The sequence below is a fragment of the Danio rerio genome, chromosome 3 (assembly GCF_049306965.1).
Source record: "Danio rerio strain Tuebingen ecotype United States chromosome 3, GRCz12tu, whole genome shotgun sequence".
NCBI lineage: Eukaryota > Metazoa > Chordata > Actinopteri > Cypriniformes > Danionidae > Danio > Danio rerio.
The window spans coordinates 23,172,700-23,197,500 of NC_133178.1; the positions used below are offsets into that span (position 1 = coordinate 23,172,700).

The window sequence follows — 24,801 nt, forward strand, 5'->3', positions numbered from 1 at the left end:
GGGTTACATTCAGTATGGGGGTGATCTGCAGAGTGGATGGCAACATAAACAGCCTGAGTTATTAAGACATTTGTGTTGCTCATTACATTACACAAACCACAGGAGAGGACAAATTCTTCAGCAGGATAGCGCTTCTTCTCATACTTCAGCCGCCACATTTAAGTTCCTGAAAGCAAAGAAGGTCAAGGTGCTCCAGGATTGGCCAGCCCAGTCACCAGACATAAACATTATTGAGGATGTCTGGGGTAGGATGGAGGAGGAGGCATTAAAGATGAATCAAAAGAGTGCTGATGAACTCTGGGAGTCCTGCAAGAAGGCCTTCTCTGCCATTCCAGATGACTTTATTCTGAAGTTATTTGAGTCATTGCAGAGTTGTATTGATGCAGTCTTCCAAGCTCATGGGAGTCATACATAATTTTTTTTTTCCATTGCACAATGACTTATATTCTATACTGTACATAATTTCTGTTGAGAAGACTTTTGTCTAAGCAAACTCAAACCTTACTGTCCTAATAAAATAGCTAAAAATCAAAGCATAATCATATTTTATTTTGGTAAAATAAGTGTAATCTAGAGGCCTTTGCATTTCATATAAGCCACTTCTGATGCCAAATGATCAAGTAAAAGTCAAGTTATTATTTGCTGTTCCTAACTCTTGGATCGGCCACAAGACTTTTGTCTGGTTATGTGTATATATTTGTTTTTTTTTATATCAATTTCTTAGGGAAAGTAGAAAATACATTTTAATGCATTAAAAAAACTGTTTTATTAAATCGTTATATTAATTAAAATAAGACACCGAAGGGCACCGAATATCATTAGGAATAGAAAAAAAATTCAATTTAAGAGTTAGCACTTAGCTGATGATTGATATTAGGCTTGTTTGGCATGTTGTCCGGGGAGAGAGCCCTGAGCTTAAAAGATCCTCAAGCCCTGGGCTCCCTCTTGTTAGCAGGGCAAGAGACGAGTTTGAGCTCAAGTAGATCTCAATGAACTCCCCCGACTTATTTCTGACTAATGACAAATATAGAGCTAGCTAAGGAGAGATATACAGCTTGCTAAGAGCTTGACTATGATGCCAACTTGGTATGTTCAATTTTATTTAAGTTTCTTGTTTTTTGGACTGTGAGAGGAAACCAGAGAACCCAGGGAAAACCCACGCAAGCATGGGCAGATCGAGCAAACTCCACACAGAAATGTTAGCTGGTTTGGTGGGAACTTTAAACAGAGACATTCTTGCTGTGAGGCAACAATGAGCCTCTGTGTCTAGAAAGGAGGGGGAGTAGGGGTGAGTGGGGGGATTCTTCAAGATGAAGATATTGTGATAAGAATCTCTGATCATTTATAGTGAATTAGGAATCGTCTAATTGGTGAATCAAACGAAAGCTAATGCAAGACCAGACATGAACAATCTTAAGCATGTGATCTTCTTGAAATTACTTTATAAATAAACTTCACTTAAATTCAAATGAGTTATTTAAAAAATAATAATTACAAACTACTGCTTTTTATTTATGTACTTTTTTACTTTCTTTTGCTTTTTTTCCCTTTATTAAAATTGTATTTGATATTTTCCCTGACATATTAATTTGGGTGTTCTGATTTTAGGACCATGATCTTTATTTCTTTGTTATTATATTAAATTCGTTCTAGTTTTGTCTTTGGTAATGGCTGATCTATACACAAATTATTTATTGTAAAGCATCCTGTGTGAAATAGGAATTTGATCTATGAGGGGTTTATTCATTTATGCTGGGCACTATATATGTGTGTATATTTTACCAACTAAAGAAAACCTTAAGAGTGAATGAATGATGATGTGATGGTCAATTTCAGGCAAATAATTCCTAATTTTCCCACAATATATCGATATTCTCTCAATGTTTGTGATCCTCTCCTAGCTCCCGACTCATTCAACCACAAGAGTTTTTTTGAGATGGTCGGACTTAAGGCGAAGGCATCTGACGATGTGAAGAAGGCTTTCCACCTCCTGGATGCCGACAATAGCGGGTTTATTGAGGAAGAAGAACTTAAGTACGATATATTTCATTTGTACGCTACAAAAAAAAAGTGTTTGCTTGTAACCTTTAACATTTGTTCAGTAATTGAAACTTTAACAATAAAAGAAAACACACAGGACGTTTGAAAGGTGTTAGACTCACTCGCCTCTGCGCAGGTTTGTTCTGAAGGCCTTTGCCACAGACGGGAGAGACCTGACCGATAAGGAGACCAAAGCATTCCTGCAGGCTGCGGACAAAGATGGAGATGGAAAGATTGGAGCGGAAGGTAAAATGAAAGGATTGAAGCGTAACACTAAGGAGTCACACACTTATTTTGGGGGGGGCACCAGTGGGAGTCCTAACTCACTTGATAGGCAATAGCTGTGGTACACAATCTACAGCATGCTGTCTGTCATCTAATGAAGAGTTTTTACTCTTTAGCAAGTGAAGGCCTTTTTGTACATTCTTTTGCTGTTAAAGAGCAATAACAAGAAAACCTGCTATACTAGTGATGTTTTAAAGGGTTGGTCCAGAGTGTTTAGTTAGACTTTATCTGTTTATGGAGTGCAAAACAAAGTGAGCTCGTGCTTCATTAGTAATTAATATCATGTTATTTTATGTTTTTTACTGCTACTCAGCTAACATGAAAACAACTATCCTATTTCCTGGTTCCTCCAAAGGACCGCCCGTAATGTACTCTGATTGGTCAGGTAGTCTAATGTGTTCTGATTCGCGAATCAGCTCCACATCACCAGAAAACTCAAGTTCATTATTTTAACACACGGAAAACAGACACATAAAGAGACATTGCACATACCGGTGGAGATTGTGGGTGTTTGCAGGGGTCTGATGGATAAATATGAATTTGTTAAGCTAAACTGTTAGCGGTGCCAAATGCTTCCCTTTCTTTACATCCTCGTTTACGTCCTTGCCACACCATACAGTAAACACTAGAATCACTAGAATTCATGTAAGTAAATTTTAACAAATAAAATACTTTCAGGTTGTGGCTAACAATCCACAGCTTCTTATCATTGGAACTTCTCCTTCTTTAAGGAGTTTTTGGCCAAATCTAGCACTGAATTGAGAGAGATTATGGAATCTGTCCTTTGTCAAAAGCAAATACTTTCTTTACTATTTGCGTTACAATGTCTCTGTAACCACGTCCCATTCCTGTGCGTCTCCTAGGGTATAAACTGAAGGGTTTATGACATCGTAAACCCAGATGTAATTTTTGTAGTGCTCCTAACTTTGCTCACTGTAAGCTTTGCTAAGCTAACTCTGCTAAGCTAAAAATTGATGTTTAAAATAGGATATCGTAGTGGACCACCCATTTAAGATAAAAAAAAACATATTGCACATAAAAACATATTGAGTAACATAAACAAAGGAGGCTGAGAAAATTTGTAATTTTCAATGGAAATTTCACACGGCATATATATTTCATATATAAAATTTCACACATTTCATATATATAAACCAGACACCTCAACTGAACCACATTATGCAAAGTGTTCTTAAAAAAAACACTAATTCTCTCTCAATGCTTTTTCTGTTTCAGAGTTTGCTGCTCTGGTTCGTGAATAAATGACAAAAGGACTCTTGGCCTGTCCATACTGTACCTCATGTCCCTTTGACCTCAAGCTCAGCCTAACACGCCCCTGAAGCGCACACACACTCACTTACACACCATACACTCACATGCTTGAATGCCCCCTCTTAAAAAACATCACCCCATCACACACACACACACACTAATTAGGCTATTTATTTTCCTTTTTCTACAGAAGTGAGTGTTTCTGCTAGTGTATAGATAAAGAGACCTTTAACAGGGCAAAACCTCATGCTGGCAATATGTAGATATAATAGAAAAGAAAACGACACACTCTCCATTGGCCACTATTGTTTGTCTGTGTTTATCTTAATCTGGCCTGTTCATCTTTCTCTCCTCCGCTCCCTCCTCTCCCCCTTCTGAAACACACTAAACCAAGAAAGAGGTCAAGTTGTGAAAGAAAATTCAATAAAGAGACAAAGCCTCAAGAGTTCCAGTGTGTCGTCAATCTCTTTGTCGTCATTCTTGTGTAAATAGCCAAATGTACACTGAGGGTGCGTCCGAAATCATGAGCTGAGTAGTATGTTTAAAATGTATAGTAGGCGATAAGTAGGATGACCTACTACTAAGTGCATACCCAATGGATAATTTAATATCCCATGAGGCCATGCAAGACAAGTGGTAAAAAAACAATGGAACTGATCAATGTAAGTCATTTTATAATGACAAATGGCGGACGTAATACGGAAAAATGGAAAATGGAAAAATTTTGTCCATACTACTCATAACATACTTGGTGACAAGAATCACCAGTTTGGTCCCAGCTCGAACCGGGATGGGTGTAGTAGGACCAGTGGGTTGCTATGCAAGTAAACTTCACTCGTCTGACGTCTAAGGCCGTACTCACACTATGTACAGTTGCCTCGAACCGGGCCAAAGCACACTTGTCCCCCCTCCTGTCTCCCCAGATGACCCGCACTCACACTACAATCTGGCCTGGGCACGTTTATCGATGCTGCGCTGTTCAGTAAGCGCTCTCACTTAGCACAGTGGAGATTTCTCTAGTTATATAGTTTCAGTTGTTTGATATGCAGTGACATGCAGTCAAATATTTTGCCAAACAGTCCTTAGGCATGCGGTGACACGCAGACAGATATTTTGCCGAACAGATCCGCCACTTTTGACGCTCATAAACAATCATAAAGCCCTCGTGCTGCAGGAACGAGGAGGTCTGCTGAAGGTGCGCAGCTGTCATGCAGTGAGGGGTTTGCGTCTTTAATGATCTAGGGCAGTTTGTGTTCATTGAACAGTAAGAATGATTAATAAATCCATATGAAACAGTCCCTTAAAGTCACGTCTCGCTTTCAGTTTCGGGCTTTGACGCGTTTTGCACTCACACTACAAATGTACCGCGCCAAAGCCCAAGTGAACCGCGCTCAGGCCCACCTCTTCCAACCGGGCCAGGGCCGGCCAAGTGAACCATGCATGAGCCTAATTCAGCGCACTCACACTTATCAAATGATCCAGGAAACGGGCCTGGGCATGGTTCGGCTAGCATAGTGTGAGTAGGCCCTAAAGGTGCTCTAGCAACAGACACTAGAGCCCATTGTCTTTAGCCTTCTTATTAGAGCAATCGACCTCCCATACAAAAAATCACTACTTCGATTCCGGCTCAGAATGGGATGGATCTAGAAAGTTGGGAATGGGATCTAGAGTTTCATGCTAAAAAATATAAAAAGTTGTACATTATGAAGTCAAGAGAAAGAAAAATAGTGCTGTGTTCAATATTTGTTTTTCCATATACAAATACAGGAAAACTCATTTAATTACCTAGAAAAAAATATGCCTTGAATGCTATATGTCTCATGAGATTATATTTAAAATTTGATGAACTCACTTTTAAAATAAGATTTCTGTAAAAGGTTTTCCAAGACTATCTGTGGCCTTCTTTCCCTCACCGTCAGAGGCACATTCTCAAAAATTGACCTTACCAAACTAAAACAGTAACAATTGCTAAATAATTTTGTCTACAATCACAGTTAATGTATTTTTGGAAAGAAGACACTTTGGGCTTTACTATATACAGTTGAAGTCAGAATTATTAGCCCCCTTTAAAGTTGTTTTTCTTTTTTAAATATTTCCCAAATGATGTTAAACAGATTCAGGAAATTTTCACAGTATGTCTGATAATATTTTTTTTCTTTAGGAGAAAGTCTTATTTGTGTTATTTCGGCTAGAATAAAAGCAGTTTTAAATTTTTTTTAAACCATTTTAGGGACAAAACTATTAGCCTCTTTAAGCAATTTTTTTTGCTAGTCTACAGAACAAACCATCATTATACAATAACTTGCCTAATTACCCTAACCTGCCTAGTTGACTTAAATAACCCAGCTAAGCCTTTAAATGTCACTTTAAGCTGTATAGAAGTGTCTTGAAAAATATCTAGTCAAATGTTGTTTACTGTCATCATGGCAAAGATAAAATAAATCAGTTATTATAGATTAGTTATTAAAACTATTATGTTTAGAAATGTGTTGAAAAAATCTCTCCATTAAACAGAAATTTGGGGGGGGGGGGCTAATAATTCAGGGGGGCTAAAAATTCTGATTTCAACTGTATGTCATCTAGAGTTTATAATGTTAAAAACGAATAAGGTTAGAGATGCTTCAGTAATGATTTATTATTATTATTATTTAATCCAATTAATTATTTTTTTAATTGCACAAACATTTCAAAAAACATTATGAATCTATTACGAAACAGGAACTGAATTGAAATTGAACTGATGTCTGCATTTGGGAATTCTGAATGTAATCAACTCATTCAAATCATTTGAGAAAATAAAAGAAAAAAAAACAGAGGAAGAGAAAGTGAATATTTCTCAGAAGAAAGCCAAATTTATCTTTAAGCAACAGTCAGTCATACTGAAAGTAAAAACTGCATGTGAAAGACACATTTGATACATTTATTACGCATCAAAGCCGACCTGTCCTACAAACTCTTTAAAAATGACCCTTTCAGAGACATTAACTTCAAACATTTAATTTAACAACAAGATCAAGAAGATATATCACATGTGATGTCCTCTGCATCTTGTCCTTGTGTTCTCTAGTCAAAGCCTAACAAGTGTAAATCACAGGTGCACATATAGGTGCATGTTTATGTTTCGAATAATCAGCATTAATTAAACAGAAAAATATTCTCAAAAAAAAAAAAAAAAGAAGTAGCTGATGAGATGCAAGACATCCCTACAAATGGGCTTGTACTAATGGCTCTGACACCTCAGGAGAAGGTCACACCAATTACTGTCAAGGTTAAAATGAACATTCGCTTTATAGGCACTTAAGCAGACAGAGCAGCCAATTTAAGGGCATTTTATAATTGGGCCCGTCAGATGGATTAACTGAGCCGAGAGACAAAGTTCAAGCATAGAGCGGGAGAAAAAGAGGCCAATGGTCGCTTATCAGAGAAGCCGCTGGGTCTCAGAGGTCAAACCACATACAACTGTAGTTAAACCAGCCCTGGTGGCAAATAATATGACAGAATACATTCATAAAGTGCATTCAGTGATGCTTTAACAACGATATTCACCTACAGAGTACAAATTATGTACGATTATATGTATGTAGATGTATCTCATATGCATTTATCTATTCTAAGCACTTAGAAGTGTTTGAGTTATCTTCTATTTACATTTCCAGATTTAAAAAAATGAGGAGACATTAAACCAAGTGCATATTTTTTTTAAACTAAAAAAATCACCATTTCTTGCTCCTTTCAAACCAAACATTTCGCAAAAAGAGCCTTTTTAACATTTCTTTGCTTTCAAATGATAAAAATCTAATGTTGTAGCATGCTTCCCTTAGAAGGGCTCATTCCTGTATCCTAAGCTCTTTCAAGGGTTGTTCGATGTCAAAAAACTTCCCTGCTCAAAGGATCATTCATTTCAAAGGGCTCTTCAAAGTAGCCAGTTTTAAACACTTTGCTTTAAAAGGGCACTTAAATATGACGTCCATCATTTTCTCTCTGGGATTCCCTTTAGAGAGCAATATATTGCATTTGAAACCCTCCATTAGTGCAAAATGCCGTTAATTACAGTGATGAACTGCACCTGTGGTTAATCTTACAGGACACCTGGGTGAACTTCTGATCTGGCTTCAACATCCAATAAAAAACCACCTGCAGTACTTGTTTAATTATTCCACGCCACAAAATTCACACCATTTAAGCGTGGATTTAGTTGTCCAGATACTTTATGGCGCCCATTGCATATCAAGGAGTGTTATTAATAGAGTTTGCTGCCTCCAATTCTTCAACAGCCTGCAGATAAAGGTACGTTACGACTGCTCATTGATCATTGTTGAGTTGTATTGTCTCAAATGTGATGCTTTGTTCTGATTATGCTGGAAAATTAATGCTTTTGAATGTGGCGGAAACAATGTACAGTAAAATGTGCGGCGCTGATTAGCTATTGAATAATTGTGAAGGCGCTGATCTGCCATTGGATGAAGGATTCATATGCGAGGAGCTGATCGGTCATTGGTTTTGGTGGGTTTCAGCTTGACTGTGGCAAATGGATTTGTGCCTCTGCAAGAAAAAGGAGAGAGATATGATGATGTTAAACACACATCTGCAATACAGATGATCTATTAAAGTCACCATGAAATTAAAATGAATATATATATTTTTAGTTGTTATCTGTATATTTGTCTTATAAGGTATTGTGCAACAAAACGGCGATGAAATTCACATTAGGGAGATATAAACATCCAAAACTTATAGTTGGATAAAAGATTTGACATCACCTCATAATTTCTCATCACATCTTCTGGCCAATCAAATGCTCCCTCTAGTATCTGACATGTCCTGCCCCTTCAAGATGCTTTTCATTTTATTTTTATTTGATGCTCAAACACTCTCACTGACAGAGCTGTGATAAAATATAAATGCTAAAGAACCCTTTTCACAAGCCTGTTGGGATGCAATTAACGGTCATCAGCAACTTAAATCATTGAAATTTTTTATATTTAGATTAAAAAAAAATAAAAAGTATTATAAAAATGTAAAAAATATAGTAAAAAAAAAAAAAATATATATATATATATATATATATATATATATATATATATATATATATATATATATATATATATATATATATATATATATATATATAAATATGTATTATATCATTTTTTTCTTCAAATTACAAAAGAATTACCACATGTGTGAGGCATTTCTTTGCATAATCTATGGGACAGGATAGTAAATTTGTCATTATTCTCTCCTCTGGCTGCCCTCATCAACCAAACAGAATTTTTTTCTTTTTTCTAAAAGTTTTGATAACACTATCATAGCATTTTTCTTTCATTATTTCACCAAATAAGATGGTAAACAAATTATTTGTTCAACTCTCCTATTCACTGTGCTCTAAGTTTACCCAACTATGATGACTTCCGCTACTGAGAAACCTGGAAATGTGAAGAGGCCTATTTTTTTTTTTAAAGGGGATTAAAGGGTCTTTATTCATTCATATTCTTTTCAGCTTAGTCCCTTTATTAATCTGGCCACAGCGGAATGAACCGCCAACTTATCCAGCATATGTTTTAAGAAGCGGATGCCTTTCCAGCTGCAACCCATCACTGGGAAACACCCATACACTCTTTCACACACACAGTACACTATAGACCATTTTAGCTTACCCAATTCACCTGTACCAAATGTCTTTTGAACTTGTGGGGGAAACCGGAGCACGTAAAGGAAACCCATGCGAATGCAGGGAGAAATGCCAACTGACCAAGCCAAGGCTCGAACCAGCGACCTTCTTACTGTACCACCGCATCTTTGTGACATTTAAAAGAACTTCACAGGAGGTTTAAAGGTGTTAAAAAAGCTAAACGCAAGTTTGGCACAAAGAAAATATGAAGCTATTTGATTCCACCGACCTTGGAAACAGTGCTGGTCGAGACTCGTAGCTATCCTGTCTCTGTAAGAAACAAAACAAGAAAAGTTCAGTGTTTTAAATCAGTTTTTAAATTTATACTATTATCTAAAAAAAAAAAAATCACAGCAAAACCAAACATGCCTTAAGACTGATCTTTAATTTTAGGGTTAAACTCAAGCCCCCAAAAAAACTGAAACGCTTTTAATAACCCTTCCAGGGTAATATGTTATGTTTTGTGGCCCTTTTACAAATCAGTTGAGCATGTGTATGTTTATCAACTTATGGTATAAGTGCACTTTCAATTTGGTACTTGTACAATATGAAAATTTACATCAGTCAAACCAGCACAATATTTTGCACTTACTAAAGACTCCACTTGGAACTTGACTCCAAATGGATCATTACTATTTTGCAGGCTATTATTTCATAGTTAATATTACTGTATATGTATTAATTCATTGGACAAAATAATAAAATTAGAAGCCATAATAACCATTAGTTAATGAATATTTATTTATATTTTAGCATTTATGTATTGTTGACCACCCAAGCCCTTTACAATCATATCCCACCTCAAAGACCAAAGTATTTTCTTAAACACAAAGCGTATTAAATGCTTGTGCCTAACTTTTACAGTTTTTCTCAGTCGCTTTGGTGCATCTCTCATACACTATTTACATTTGCACAACAGTTAATGCATTTCTCAAAACAATTAGACATTTGTGCACATCATAATAGCAGTTTCTCATTCCTTCCAACATATTGTGAATGCTTTTGGACATGCATCAATTGCTTTCATACAACTCTCTGCTGTTTTAAAACATTATCATTTGCTTGTCATGTCAGTCAAAATGAACTAAATTTGTGAATGCTGAATAGTCATTACATATAAAACTAACTGTCCTCATTTCATTACTTGAGTCATTACATACAAAAATGATGATCTAGTTGTCAAAATCTGTCAAGCTAATTTTATAAAAAAATATACATTTATTTTCTTGAAAATGTATTCTAAATAGATCTTCATGAATGATTTACAGACCTATGCATGTGTAACCCCGCTGGTCACTCACCCCCCTAAACCTCACTCCCATCCGGGTCACGGCACCAATGTAACCCCGCTGGTCCTACACCATCCAACCCGCTCCGAGCTGGTTTCGAACCGGCGATCTTCCGCATGGGAGTCGGTTGCTCTATCAAGGAGGCTAAAGACCATGGCCTCTAGCATCTGTCGCTAGAGCACCTTTAGAGGTCAGAGGAGTGAGGTTTACCTGCACAGCACTTACTAGCTGGCCTCCGTTACACATGTTGTAGATTCAGTTGCAATATGTACTGCAGTATTGTTGTGCACAGCTCTATCCAAAGAAAGTTTCTGTTTGTTGTAAATAAGAGTGCATTTATCCTTTTGCACAATGCTGTGAATAAATTAGAACTGCAAAAAGCATATGCATTGTACCTCAATAAATCTAGTGATGTCTAAGTGTCAACAAAATCGTACTTTTTTTGCATTTGAAAAAAAAAAAGAGTAAACTGTCATAATGAAAACATGACAAATATGAAATGAAATATTACAAGCTGATTCTTTGTATACAAACTGCCACAGCAAACCACAACACAAAAGACAGGCTCATATGCAGAAGAGGAACACATCACACACAGACACACACAGACACACACAGACCGTCAGCAGAAAGAACTGCCTCCTTGCAGCCACCAGAATGAGGGATGAGGCGTGGTGGAGAACAGCACTTCACCACAGTGCCCCTGCTGGTCACATGAGGAACTAACACTTAACATTCAGCATCAGCCCGCTCTCCTCTCATCTACACATTTACATCAGCTTACAGTACAGTCTGGAATCTCTCCGGGGATTTAAAAATATTCAGCATCAGCGGATCTTCAAAAAAGCCTTCAACCACATCACAATGTCAAATGCGCACAAAGGATCGACATTACAGCTGCTGCATGCAAATTTTTATTGAATTTTTTTCATGAGAACATGTGAAAATTATCCTGCAGTCAACATGAATCAGAATCCTAATATATTTCAGTGCTTTAAATATGAAATGTTTTAGTGTAGACTATTCCAAAGACAGTTTGCTTTCATAATCTTTCATTTAAAGTCTTATAGATCACCGTTCATAGTTTAATATGCAAAATAAAATCCAGCCTTTTTAATAAAAAAAACTTTTTAAATTAGGCTGAATTGAATGTATTTACATTTCAATAATAAAACTACAAAGATTTCAGGTAATTGCAATTTTGAGCACTTTTAGTGTGTTACATCTCTTTTTCTCTACATTTCTAACTGACATTTTATCCCATAAAGGGAACAAGCTTCCATAGAAATGCATCCCAATTCTGAACAAAAACTGTGAGCATGTTAATATGAAGAGCTCTTACTCTGTTTTCTGAAGGAGTCGGAGTGACCGGTCTGGAGCTGCTGGATCTGGTTGATGGAGGTGGTGGTGGTGGAGGTGCAGGCGCAGGCGCAGGTGGAGCTGCTTGCTGGCTGCTGCTGAAGGGCTGGTCCAGGAGATTGTTCATACTGTTGCTTCTTCTAAAAGAGCTGCTGCTGAACAGAGAGCAAGGTCAGAGGTCATGAGACTGCAGCTCAGATGCGCAGCTGCTAGGAAATGTGCAGTGTCCGCTTACCTGGGAACAGGTGGTCCAGGTGGTCCATCTGTGAGGCCCACGTAAGCAGCAGGGAACCAGCCTTGCCTGAACAATGGAGATCAAATGATCAGGAGACTAAATCAGGTGAGCTGTCTTTGAGTGTGTGTGAGAGAGTGAAAGAGATAGTCAAGAGGGAGAAAGCGAATGTGTGTGTGTGTGTGCGCCTGCATGGATGTCTACAAGTATTGTTTAGTGTACCAGTACATTTTTACCTTGTGGGGACATTGGTTTGGTCTAAATGAGAAAAATGGCACATAAACCACACACTAGTGTTGCACGATATTGGAAAAACGATATTGCAATATTTACATTCACTGCAATTTAGATATTATAAATTGTACATTTATAATTGATGTTATAAATTGTGTAATTTAATACAAAATTTTAGATCGATTGGGATGATTCTGTAGGGGAGCATATGTGCATAAAATATAATTTAATAAAAACGACAAGTATAGTTAAATACAACAAACAAAAGATGCAAATAAATAGTTTATGATGATTGAGGAGTCAAGCAGTATTCAGAAGCAGATATAATTAATGCCTGTATATTAATAATATTAACACTACTGTTTTAATCGAGTATGTAATTATATAATATTCAATTAGTCTTTTTAGTTAAAAACATTTCACTTATTGTGCCCACATGGCTCAAGTTTGCTTCAAATTCTTACTGTCAGGCTCTAAAATACACATGCAAATTATCAACTTTGACTCTAAGGGTAAAATTTTTATGTTTTCCACTATCCACCTGCTCTTTTTAATGATTACATGAACAAGAACCAAAGAACATAGAGATGTGTTAATTGTGAAGTGTTAAATGTTAGTACAACTGTTAAATGTTTAGGGCATGTCATTATTGAAGACATGAGTGTTGATGGTGATATTGTACAGGGAACATTAAAAGTTATATGTTCAAGCAAATATGCTGGTGAGAGTTTTATTTGTGTTTGAAGCATGTTAAGGTAAACCTCTTTAGAACTTACTGCAGTTCCTCTGTGGTATAACTAAAAAAAAAAAGTCTCCATAAGTTGCAGCTTGCATACAATGATTGTTTAAGGATTCCTCTTTAAAAACATAGATGGTGTATTGCAAGTGATTTTTTTTTTTTGGAATGTAAGAGTTTGATAATTATTATTTTTTGATCATTTGATGAGAAATTTGATCTATAAATGTATATGTATGTTGGAGAATTCTCAGAATAGCACTTTAAAGTTATTGATAAACCCTAGGCTTACTAAGGTGCGTTTTCAGTCACCTTTAATGAAATATTGGCATGAATGTCTTTTTAAAGGTATATCAAGTGGTGTGTAATGTTTTGTTTGTTTGTCTTTTGTACTATTGGACCTAGTGTCTGAAATAAAGAGAATTTAATTAATTGCAGACTTTCACATTGCAATATCCATGCTAAAACAATTTTGCAGCCCTACCACAAATATTGAAATATTTTGAAATTGATAAAAATACTGAGTGTTTCACAAATTTGTGTTTACATTCTATACAGGGTGTAAAGTATAAAAATCACTGTCTGTGGTAAGTCCCCATAAAGATAGTTGTACAGGTGTATGAGTGTGTGTAAGGAGTGTGTTAATGAGGAGAATGCTGTCATTTCATTATGTGGAGGGTTGCCAACTTTTGTTGCCTGGTTGGAGTAAGATAATTACTGAACTTTAACTTCAACTTGATACTGTAAATGATGCTTAAACTAATGAATGTGGCACTAAATGCACTCTTTATACATTTGATATTGATATGAATGAAATTGATTTGATTTGAAATGAACTCTTTATAAATTTACTTAAATTTATCTTTTGATCAGATAATTAGCTAATACTGTATAACCTAAGGTAATTTACAACCAAGTCATTAGATTTTTAACTTTTTTTTTTACTGGATAATATAATTATTAGTTCAAAATTTTCTACACAGTGAAAATCAATCAATGTGCACATTAGTTAATGATCAGTCTTTCTATTTATTCCTCTTATTACTTCAGTTCTTTGGCAGGTATATATTGTCTTCATGTTCTTCTACATGTTTGAATGTATTTATTGGAGTTATCAAATAATTACCGTACCTTTTATCTCATTTGTATTATCTCCTGTGTTTCCATGTGCATAGCCATCAAAAGTTTAATGCCGATGTTCCAAAAAAAAAAAAAAAAGTTGTTTTTTCCTTCACATTTTTGAAAAGCATTTCCATACTGCTGACATATAAAAAAATATTCACAAAAAAACATTTTGTGAATGGTCATAATTTTCACATTAAGATGTAATACATTTTTACATATGCATGTATTTAACATGTCAGGCCAGGTAATGTCACTTTATAAAAAATATACATACATCTGAAGTCAGAACTATTAGCCCCTTTGATTTTATTATTATTATTTTTTTCTATTTTAAATATTTTCCAAATGATTTTTAACAGAGCAAGGACATTTTTCATAGTATGCCTGATATATATTTTTCTTTTAGAGAAAGTCTTATTTGTTTTATTTCGGCTAGAATAAAAGCAGTTTTTAGTTTTTTTTAAAACTCATTAAGGTCAAAATTATTAGCCTCTTTTAGGATAATTTTGTTTTTGATAGTCTTCAGAACAAGCTATCGTTATTTGATAACTTGCCTAAATACCCTAATCTGCCTACAGTAGTTAGCCTATTTAACCTAGTTAAGCCTTTAAATGTCAATTTTAAGCTGTATAGAAGTGTCTTGAAAAATATCTAGTCAAATATTATTTACTGTCATCATGGCAAAGATAAAATAAATCAGTTACTAGAAATGAGTTATGAAACTATTATGTTTAGAAATGGGTTGAAAAAATCTTCTCTCCGTTAAACAGAAATTGGGGGAAAAAATAAACGGGCTAATAATTCAGGTGGGTTAATCATTCTGACTTCAACTGTATATATTTTTTTTTAAACTACACCTCTTCCAGGCCTGTCGCCAGGGAGTGTTCAGGTGGATCGAAAGAGCCACTTCTCACTGACAAATGTCCAGAATTTGTCCCAAACATATGCCATCATAATGAGTGAAATAATAACCCATCAATAAGGCTTTAAGACTGATCAATAAGGCTCTAAGACCTTTGTTGACTGTTATGACTTCAGCTAATCCGTTTTGACCAATGCAAACAATTATTTATCATAAGTCTAACATCCAGCTGCAAGAAAACATGCAATATTTAGTTTATCTTTCGCTACTGTATTGTTTTAAATGGAGAAAAATTTTACTTTTAACTTTTTAACTGTAACTTTTATTCTAAATTTTGGACCTTATTCTTGAAACGAAAAATGAGCAATAAAAAGCTGTAAAGCACCAATAGCGAACCATTTTAAAAATAATGTGAATACTAATTTGGCTATTGATGTTATCCATTAATTTTCTAATGTCCTTTTTTTTGTTTTTACAAAGGCTAGAAAAATTGTAAAGCTCTATTATAACATTATTATTATTATTATTATTATTATTCCAATGGTCAAATTCTGACTAAGGAAAGTTGAATGTGCTGATTGTTTGCTATTTTTAATTTGCCTTTATTAATAACAATAGGCAAAATTTGTATTTTAAAAATATTTTTTATTATATTATTATTTTTCAAAAAATATTTATTTATTCTAAATCTTTAGCAAATATTTTAAGTACATAAAAAAGTGTGGTTGATGACCGTCTGACAAGCTAATTCAGCTAAAAAATAGTGCTTAATGTATTTAAACATCATAATTAAATAGAAAATTGCAAGTAATTGTAAAACAGGTCAATTTTTTGAGAAATAAAGAGCCACCCCTTTCACCAAGCTGGCTACAAGTCATCACACAAATGGTCTTGTTCACTGTATGTACTTTTGGTAGTACCTTGCACTTTTAAAATGGTTCTCAAAACAAAGTTGTTGTGTAAATGAACAGCCATGTTACATCTTTTTTGTTTTTGTTGAAAACTGTGTTGTGCAAACATGGATTATGGTGTGAAAGTGTTCTCACCGTCCAGAGCTGTCAGCGCGTCCAAACAGCCAGCCGTTCCTTGGCTCTTTGACGAGAAGTGTAATGCTTTCTCCTTTGGCGAATGGCAGGAGGGTGGAGTTTGCAGAAGGTGGGTGTGGCACCAGTGCACGCATCACTCTGGCTCCAGCCTGTCCTGAAGTTGAGTTGGAACGACTGGGCTGAGGGGAAGGGCCTGAGAAAAAGAGGTGAAAGTTTGTTATACTGAACTTAAACAAGGAGTTTAATGTTCATCAGATGTTTGTTTGCATGTCAGAATAAAGTCTTCACACCTCTAGAGGGCACTGTGCCCAGCGGCTGCTCTGCCCAGCGGTTAACATCAGGCTAACAGAAAGAAATGGAAATGTGAGTTTCAACAAACTCATCTATTGACTGTATCATTATTTAGGGCAAAAGGGTTTTTGGGTTAAATGTTACTATTTCTCACAATGTTGTCCTCCAGCCGTGAAGGAGTGCGTGAACGGGATTCTCTTGTGTGATCCACCAGATCTTTCCACCCCTCTGCTCTGTTTTGCAGGCTGCCCCCTGTCTGTGGGAGTCATTTAAACACAATCACATCAGACAAAAAAAAATATGGACAAAATTTAGCTCTAAGCAATTTGATATTAGGCAAACAAAAATGATTATAGCCAGTTTTCTAAAGCATAAAACTTAAAATTTAAAGAAATGTCATCATTTACTCACCCTTGTTCCAAATCTGTTTGACTTTCTTTTTTTCTATTGAAGACAAAAGAAGACATTTTGAAGAATGTTGGAAACCTATAACCGTTGACATCCATAGTATTTTTGGAAGTCAGTGGTTAGAGTTTTTCACCTTTCTTCAAAATAACTGCTTTTGTGTTAAACAGAATAAAGAAACTCATACAGTTTTGGAACCACTTAAGGGTGAGTAAATTTACATTCTTGGGTAAACTTTCTCTTTAAAGAATTGCACATAACTTGGCAAAATTGAGATGGAATGCTTTTACACTAACACATTAAGTTCAATCGCGAGAAGTCATTTTAATCATAGATTTTCCCTAGTATAGCATCACCTTGATTACAGCCCAGAGCTCTCCAATACACATTAAACAGTTTGGACACTAATGAAAATGAATGATATTAACCTTGTTCATGAGATGAGCAATAGACTGAGTCAGCCCACAGTGTTTTTCCGCCAGGAATCGATATCGCCTTTCCTCCTCCTTTAACGCCTCCTTCTGACACTCCTTGAGAAAGTGCACATATTCACTGCCATCCTAAACACAAACAAAACCATCAACATAACTCATGTTGATTAGCCATTACCACCGCCATCATGAAAGATAATGATGCTTGGCTTCAGGCTAGCACTAAAAAGCTTCTTTTGTTGGAGGTATTGTAAGAGGCAAATAAACAAGCACTGAAACTGGATCAAGAATCAACGATTCAACTGATTCATTCAAAAATAGATTCATTCTCAGAAAAGAACAAACATTCTGCCCTGGCTATGTTTAAAACTTTTTATTTGCAGAACAAAAACTGACGATATTGTGTCTAAAATGTAACCTTCAGTATTCACTTCTTATTTGCTTAACTATTATGTAAAATCAATAACATCACTCTTATGATGGTGTTACCACTCTTTTTGCTTTCAAATCTTTTTTTTTTTTTTTTTATAAAGTATGGTATGTGACAAACGTTTTGTCAGCTTGTACATTGTTAAATGATTATAAGATTTTCAAAAAAATGCCTTTTAAAATCTGCACATGTCCTCATGTACATTGATAAACGTGCTCTGACCTGCGGTACTCCTCGCCTCATCTGTCTCTCCAGTGCTGTTGCCTGGTTTCTCACCTCCATCTCATATCTCCTCCTGCTGGTCTGGAGGAGAAAGTCAACCTTTAGTTTCAACATGCAGATTGATTTCAGTCCAATCATATTTAGAGCCCTATCATACACTCCGTGCAATGTGGCACAAGGCGCGACGCAATAGTTGTTTGCTAGTTTCAGCTTGGCGCAAGAGTCGTTTTGACGTTTTGCGCCATGCTGTTTAAATAGCAAATGCATTTGTGCTCATGTGCGCCCATAGACGTTCTAGTCTAAAAAAGGAGGCATTTTGAGGCGCATTGCTGACGCGTTGCTATTTTGAGAAACTATAATAGTCTGTTCTTTAGACGGGAACAAAGCCAGTCTAAAGTCCAGGGCAGAGCACGTTAGTTATGCGCCTCGCTTAAACACTACTTAATACAAACAAGATGTAGAGCAATTTGCAAATATCTTTACATATGAAAAATTATCAAAATATTAAAAATATATATAGGATATAATAAGAATATATATAGGATATAAATATAAAGGATTAAAATATTACAAAACATATTATTTTCTAGCCTACATAAATATAAAAAACCAAATACTTTTATGCTTTCTTCATCTCAGGGGCTTTTTCCATTTATTCAAAAAAATTTGCTTTTGTATAATGATGTTATTATTATTATTAGCAGTATTATTTATTATATCCATATTAAACACGCTTAGATTTGCCTATTTGTCAAGTTTTAGACCATATGGAGCACAGCATGTGTATTTGGATATAACTCAGGTTTTTTAACACACTTCGTTAATATTGTTCGTTTATTCGTTTGCTGGAAATTAGAACTGAATTTAGAAATAGTTTGGAATCAAATCTTTGCGCTTAACAAACTAAATCAATTATTTGTAGGCTAATTGATGTCTGCCTATAACTCATTAAGAAAATAAGCTCAACCCTTTTAGACAATGCGCCACAGCACAAAGCGGATTTTTCCGTCCTTAAAATAGTAAAAGAACTGCAGTTAATGCGTTTGCACCTTGCGCTTTGCACTTTGCGCATGGATCATCAAAATAGAGCCCTTAGAGTTTTTAGATGTATAGAATAAGGACTTTAGCAAATAAATCTAACAACAGAACCAGTATTTACACCTTAAATGCACTATAAAATTAGCAAGTTATTACAAGCTTTTTCCACATTTTTTAAAAAGTTTAGTTTCCTTCTTAAAATAATACATAAATGGTTATTTTAGTTTAGTTAGCCCAAATCTGACTCCAACTTTTAAAATATTATGACACAGGTAGTGTTTTTGTTTTAAGCTTTTCTTAATGATTAGATTTAAAATTAACCTTTATTTTGCAATTTTAAAGTACTGTATATTTGTGAAGACTTTTCATGCAGATCACTGTCTTCTTGGCCCAAGCATGAATATCAATTAAGCTTGCATAGTTTAGCTTTTTTTATTTCCCTACATTTTTATATACTGAAGTGCTTTTTCTGGACACTCAAAGTGCTTTACTTATTGGGGGAATTTCCTCATCCACCACCAATGTGCACCTGAATGACATGATGGCAGCCATATTGCACCAAACCGCACACCCAACACCAGCTGATTGGTGGAGAGGAGAACGAGTGATGAAGCCAATTAAAATATGGGGATAGTTAGGTGGCCATGATGGATAAAGAGCAGTTGGAATATTTGGCCAAGATGCCGGTGTTAAACCACTACTCTTTTTTTGAAGGACATTTTTAACGACCACAGAGAGTCAGGACCTTGGTTTAACATCTCATCCGAAAAATGACCCACACTGAGCAGTATAGAGTGCCCATCAATATACTGGGGCATTAAGACCCATACAGACCTCAGGTTGAGCGGCCTCTACTGGTCTCACCAACACCACTTCCGGTAACAACTTGGCTTTCCAATGTGGTCTCCCATCCAGGTAATGACCGGGCAACCATGTGAGAGTTGCAGAGAGCTAGCATTCTAACATTTTATTAGTTGCCATTTTTACAGTCTATATGTTTAATTACAATTCATTATTCAATATATTTATGTTAAAGTGCTTAATTAGATCAGTTAGGCTACTCATTGGACAAGAGTGGTTTGTTCTGTAGCCAATCAAATCAAAAAGGTTTCTTAAATGCACTAATAACTTTGACCTTATCCAGTGAACAAAATTACTTTCACTGTACACAAAACATATAAAGGGAAATACTGTGAATTGTCCTTGCCATGTTAAATCACCTAGGAAATGTTTGACAAATATTTATTCACAGGAGGGCTGATGTTGCCTCTATAAAACTCACCGATATGTAATCTTTATCCAATCTGACATTGTTGTCCATCTCTTGAAGGACCTCCGAGTGGAACCAGCGAAACTGAATCAAATCACACAGACTCATTAAACATGGGGTTGACTGTACACCCAATCAAACGTGCATTGTCAACAACACGCTAACAGAAGATATCAAACGATGGATCGATAGTCAAGGATGAATAACAGACCACTCCCTCCAGCTCGTTGGTGAGTCTCCTCTGACTGTCTGACATCTGTATCAACACATCACCTGCGAAGCAAACGCACGAGTAAAAGAGAAGTTTTCATTTATGATCTTATAACATCCATAGTATCTGTCTGTGTGTTAAAGTAAAGGTATTAGTCTCTAAAGGTTGCACTGCCAAGCTGACGTTGTGTCATCATTTATTATTTAACATCACAGAGGAGGTTATCTGATATTGACTACACACACAGTCATGCCACCTCTCTGCAGTCATAAAATATGATTCATAGCAACAAAAGCACCATTGAAATTTAATGAAATTTTTCCATTAAACCACAACAGGGTGAGAGATGCCAGCCATAAATAAACACACACACACACACACACACACGCTCACTCTCTCTCTCTTTCTCTCTTGTGTGTGTGTGAGATTCAGTGAGGAACTGAGTGCATTTACAAGAGCAAAGTACAATATAGTGTGTGAAGGACACAGACTCCTTCCCAATTTATCACCCTCAATAAACACACACGCAAAACTCTCTCTCGCTCTCACTTTCTGCTCTGTATGGAAAGTACATATTCATCAGAAAACAAGAAAATGAACAGTATATCGAAAATCTGACTTCGACAGAAACGTATCCTGCTGTAATATTAAAGCTAAGGAGTGTGAACGAACTTGAAATGGGTGGGAATTAAAAGCTTTACCCAGTAAACGTGAGGACCTGCTCAGCATGGCCTGTTCACCCATCTTAGACAGAGCATCGAAATAGGCCTCGCTGGTGGCAGCAAGTGCTGTAGAGACAGACAGGTTTAATAAATTTATCATTGTATGTTTGATTTCTAACATTGTTTAAACTGATATTACAGTCTTTGAACATCCTAATGAATAAATTCTAAAGAAAGAACATTGTAGATTTAAGACTTTACAGTAGGGCTTTGCGATTATTTAAGAAAAATGTAATTTATGATAGCATGTTAAATAATGCAATTTTAATCAATATGGAATTTAGGAAAATTATAAAACCAATATAAGTTTCATATTTCAGGGAAAAGAAAGCATCACTGCAACTTCTGAAAATGTACAGCAATGTTTTACTGTTGCATAAAATAAATCAGACATTTTAACAATGTAAATAAACAAAAATAAATGGATAAAATTAAAATCACCAAATGAAATGAAGTGAAAAATTTTATCAACCTGAAAATACCAAGAACAATCAGGAATAAATAAAAAAAATTAAAAAAAAAACATTTGAATCAGGGTCCAGTAACTTCTTACATATGTACATTTGCAATATTCTGATCATTTCAATATTGCTTAGCCTACATTATTGTAAGGTTTCATTAACATGTACTTAAATCATTTATTAACCATAATGTTGTAAAATAATGTTCGTTTTCTTGCACAAACCAATTGTTTTACTTCATGAGATCTCAATGCTTCATCAGGAATTATGGATATTAACGTTGTTTGGCCTGTGCTTGCACTTATAAATCACTAATGGCCGTGGTTTTACCTAAAAATGTGATGTGAACAACTGATGTGATCGAATTGGCTCTATCACTGTTACTCCAGTCCCCTTACAGCTAGTGTGTGGTGAACGCACTGGTGTCATTGTCCTGTGGCTGCTGTCTCATCATCCAAGTGTACGCTGCACACAGTTGGAGGTGTGGAGAGACTCCTCGCTCATGATTGTAAAGTGCTTTGGGTGTATGGCCATACACAATAAACGCGCTGTATAAAATATGCACATTACAACTGATCATATTGTTTATTGACAGATTTGCTCATGTTAACATATGAATTGAAAAGAAAATGTATAAAACTGATGTTAATAAATTTTGTTTGCTAATGTTAACAAATGAAACATTTTGAAATAGATTTATTTTTTTAAATATTTTAATATCTAAATATTCATTAATTCATTCTCTTTTTGACTTAGTCCCTTTATTGATCAGGGGTCGCCACAGTGGAACGCACAGCCAACTTATCCAGCATATGTTTTACGCAGTGGATACCCATCACTGGGAAACGCCCATACATGTATAAATATTAAGAATATAAATATATTTCATATATAAATTTGTCATTTATTTACTCTTAATCCTCCTTTCCTCTCCACTGTAGTGACCAAATCTAAATACTTTACAAATTTGAATATGTGCATATTTAAATTTGCTGCATTTTTGATGTTTTACTATAAACAATATATTTCAATATTCATATTTTCTTTTAAATCTATTTTGAAAACTATTTTTAAAATATGCGGCTGGGAATTACATTTGAAGGCTGTGGTAAGGGAAATTTAAAAGTCCTGAACTATTTTAAGGTCGTTTTTCTTAGCTTTTTTGTTATTTCTGAAGCTACTATTATTGTCAACAGTGGCCTTTTTTACTTTAATACAGGTCTGAATGACATAAATGGTGCATAAATGTAATTTTTGATAAACCAACCTTTTAAAAAATCTTAGAATATGTAATTTATACGCAAAAGTGCATTTAAAATTTGACTGAAATTTTTTTGCCTTGTTTCGAAAAAAAATTACATTTTAAATTTAAATAGCAAAAGGAAAGGACTAGCCATACCAATAAAGGCTTTTTATTATTATTTTTTTCCCACATTTTTGTCTTCTACTTTCTTTTGCTGTTTATTCTGATGAACCCAATGAGCAGCGATACATTACAGTAATTAAGCTACTCCTGAGTACTTTTTATATAGTTTTGGATTTTACAATTTTAAATTTGATCAAATTTCTTATTTCCTTTTGGCCAAGTGAAGTAATGTGTGTGTGTGTGTGTGTGTGTGTGTGTGTGTGTGTGTGTGTGTGTGTGTGTGTGTGTGTGTGTGTGTGTGTGTGTGTGTGTGTGTGTGTGTGTGTGTGTGTGTGTTATTGTCCTGTGACCAAACAGCTATGAACTCAATTTAGTTTGTCAATTGAAAGATAAGCATCAAGTGAATGGAGTGTTGTTCAACAGTCATCTTTTCAAAAGATTACAGATTTCTACAGAAACTACGTCTATCAAAGCTACTGACGCACATGTCGAGTGCCGCTTCAACGTCCCTGAGTTAGTGAAACTCCAGACTCATAAAATAGACAGTCATTAAACAATGATGTCGAATAAGCCAATGACGTCGCAGCATTGCTGACTTATTATCATCAATGACAACCGGCAGATCAAAGTTCAGCCTCTCAGTTTTCTATTTTCTTCCTTTTCTTTTTAAAGTCTGTCTACTTTACAATTTTATAATATTCACTTGCCTTGGAAAGCCTGAATGTAGCTGTTTCCCAGTGACACCAGTCTTTGCAGGCTCGGGTTGAACTGCTCTATTATGCTCTAAAGGAAAGGGCAAAACATGTTAAAGTGACAGATCCATAACAGATCATTAAATGTTAGAGCACATCAATCTTTCACCTTCGTCGCAATTTGCTTTTTGTCACAACACTGTTTACCATCAAACAGATATATGATAATAACATATAGTATGTCATTTAAATATTTAATATTTTTAGATTATGTAAAAAATAACTATATAATTTAACAATGAAAAATAAAATATTAAATAACTATATAACTTTGCACGTATGTATGATGATTAATGTGAAAATATAAGAATGTTATTATATTATTTAAATTTGGTCATATACTTAAGAATTATGTTGTTCTAAAGATAAGAATATATTGTATAATATTACAAAAATGAATCCATATTCCAAACAAACATTCCAATCATTTACATGATGCAATATACACATTATTTATACATGCTTAATGTATTTATAGGCAATTTATGTAATGAATCTACAATAACAAATATGTTGGAATATTTCCAAATTAGAATATTTCAAAGTATGGTTCACCCCAAAATTTTATTTACCTCATGATTGACTCACCCACCTGTTGTTTTAAAGCTTTGAGTTTCTTTCTTCCATTGAACATGAAAACATGAAAGAAGATATTTTGAAAAATGCACCCATTGACTTCCATTGTATTTTTTTTCTTGCTACAGAAGTCGATGGAAGTAATTTTTCACAGACCCACCCTTTACTGACACAGGCCTACAATTTGTCCCATTAATGAGCTCATAAATGACTATTTTGGCATGATGAATTGTGAAAATAACTCATTGAAGAAGGCTTTAAGACCAAGAGGAATCCTGTGTTGGCTTTCGGTACTAAATTTGTGATGCTGAATTTGGCATGACGTAAATTTCCGTTCTGAATTTGGCCAATTTCGGCATCCCAAATACTGACTATGAAAGTTTAATGTGCTGCCCAGTTTATTTTCCTAATAAATGACAATAAGTTATAGTTTATAATTTAAAACCTTAACCAATTTCTATTTTTTTTAATGATA

At 35.1% G+C, this 24,801-nt stretch overlaps 2 protein-coding genes across 14 annotated transcripts in view; one reads left to right on the forward strand and one right to left on the reverse strand.

The window, feature by feature from the left end:
- The window catches only part of pvalb6 (parvalbumin 6), a 137,441-nt gene extending 133,399 nt beyond the window's left edge, over window positions 1-4,042 (forward strand). For all 7 annotated transcript variants that reach the window (XM_073937951.1, XM_073937952.1, XM_073937956.1 and 4 more), the window contains 3 exons: window positions 1,902-2,034; window positions 2,177-2,286; window positions 3,562-4,042. In XM_073937951.1, coding sequence (XP_073794052.1) covers window positions 1,902-2,034; window positions 2,177-2,286; window positions 3,562-3,587 — 269 coding nt within the window. In that variant the 3' untranslated portion in view covers window positions 3,588-4,042. The remainder of the gene's footprint in view (window positions 1-1,901; window positions 2,035-2,176; window positions 2,287-3,561) is intronic.
- A 2,454-nt stretch (window positions 4,043-6,496) lies between these two features.
- The window catches only part of baiap2l2a (BAR/IMD domain containing adaptor protein 2 like 2a), a 21,388-nt gene continuing 3,083 nt past the window's right edge, over window positions 6,497-24,801 (reverse strand). For 2 of the 7 annotated variants that reach the window (XM_073944387.1, XM_073944386.1), the window contains exons 3-16: window positions 23,706-23,781; window positions 21,151-21,237; window positions 20,450-20,511; window positions 20,251-20,322; window positions 17,931-18,011; window positions 17,276-17,407; window positions 16,597-16,698; window positions 16,442-16,493; window positions 16,152-16,344; window positions 12,152-12,217; window positions 11,900-12,068; window positions 11,178-11,263; window positions 9,498-9,538; window positions 6,497-8,139 (exon numbers count right to left, since the gene is read on the reverse strand). In XM_073944387.1, coding sequence (XP_073800488.1) covers window positions 11,180-11,263; window positions 11,900-12,068; window positions 12,152-12,217; window positions 16,152-16,344; window positions 16,442-16,493; window positions 16,597-16,698; window positions 17,276-17,407; window positions 17,931-18,011; window positions 20,251-20,322; window positions 20,450-20,511; window positions 21,151-21,237; window positions 23,706-23,781 — 1,176 coding nt within the window. In that variant the 3' untranslated portion in view covers window positions 6,497-8,139; window positions 9,498-9,538; window positions 11,178-11,179. Of the gene's footprint in view, window positions 8,140-9,497; window positions 9,539-11,177; window positions 11,264-11,899; window positions 12,072-12,151; window positions 12,218-16,151; window positions 16,345-16,441; window positions 16,494-16,596; window positions 16,699-17,275; window positions 17,408-17,930; window positions 18,012-20,250; window positions 20,323-20,449; window positions 20,512-21,150; window positions 21,238-23,705; window positions 23,782-24,801 lie in introns of all 7 variants that reach the window. The other 5 variants (XM_073944384.1, XM_009299389.5, XM_002661156.6 and 2 more) reach the window with 3 other exon arrangements.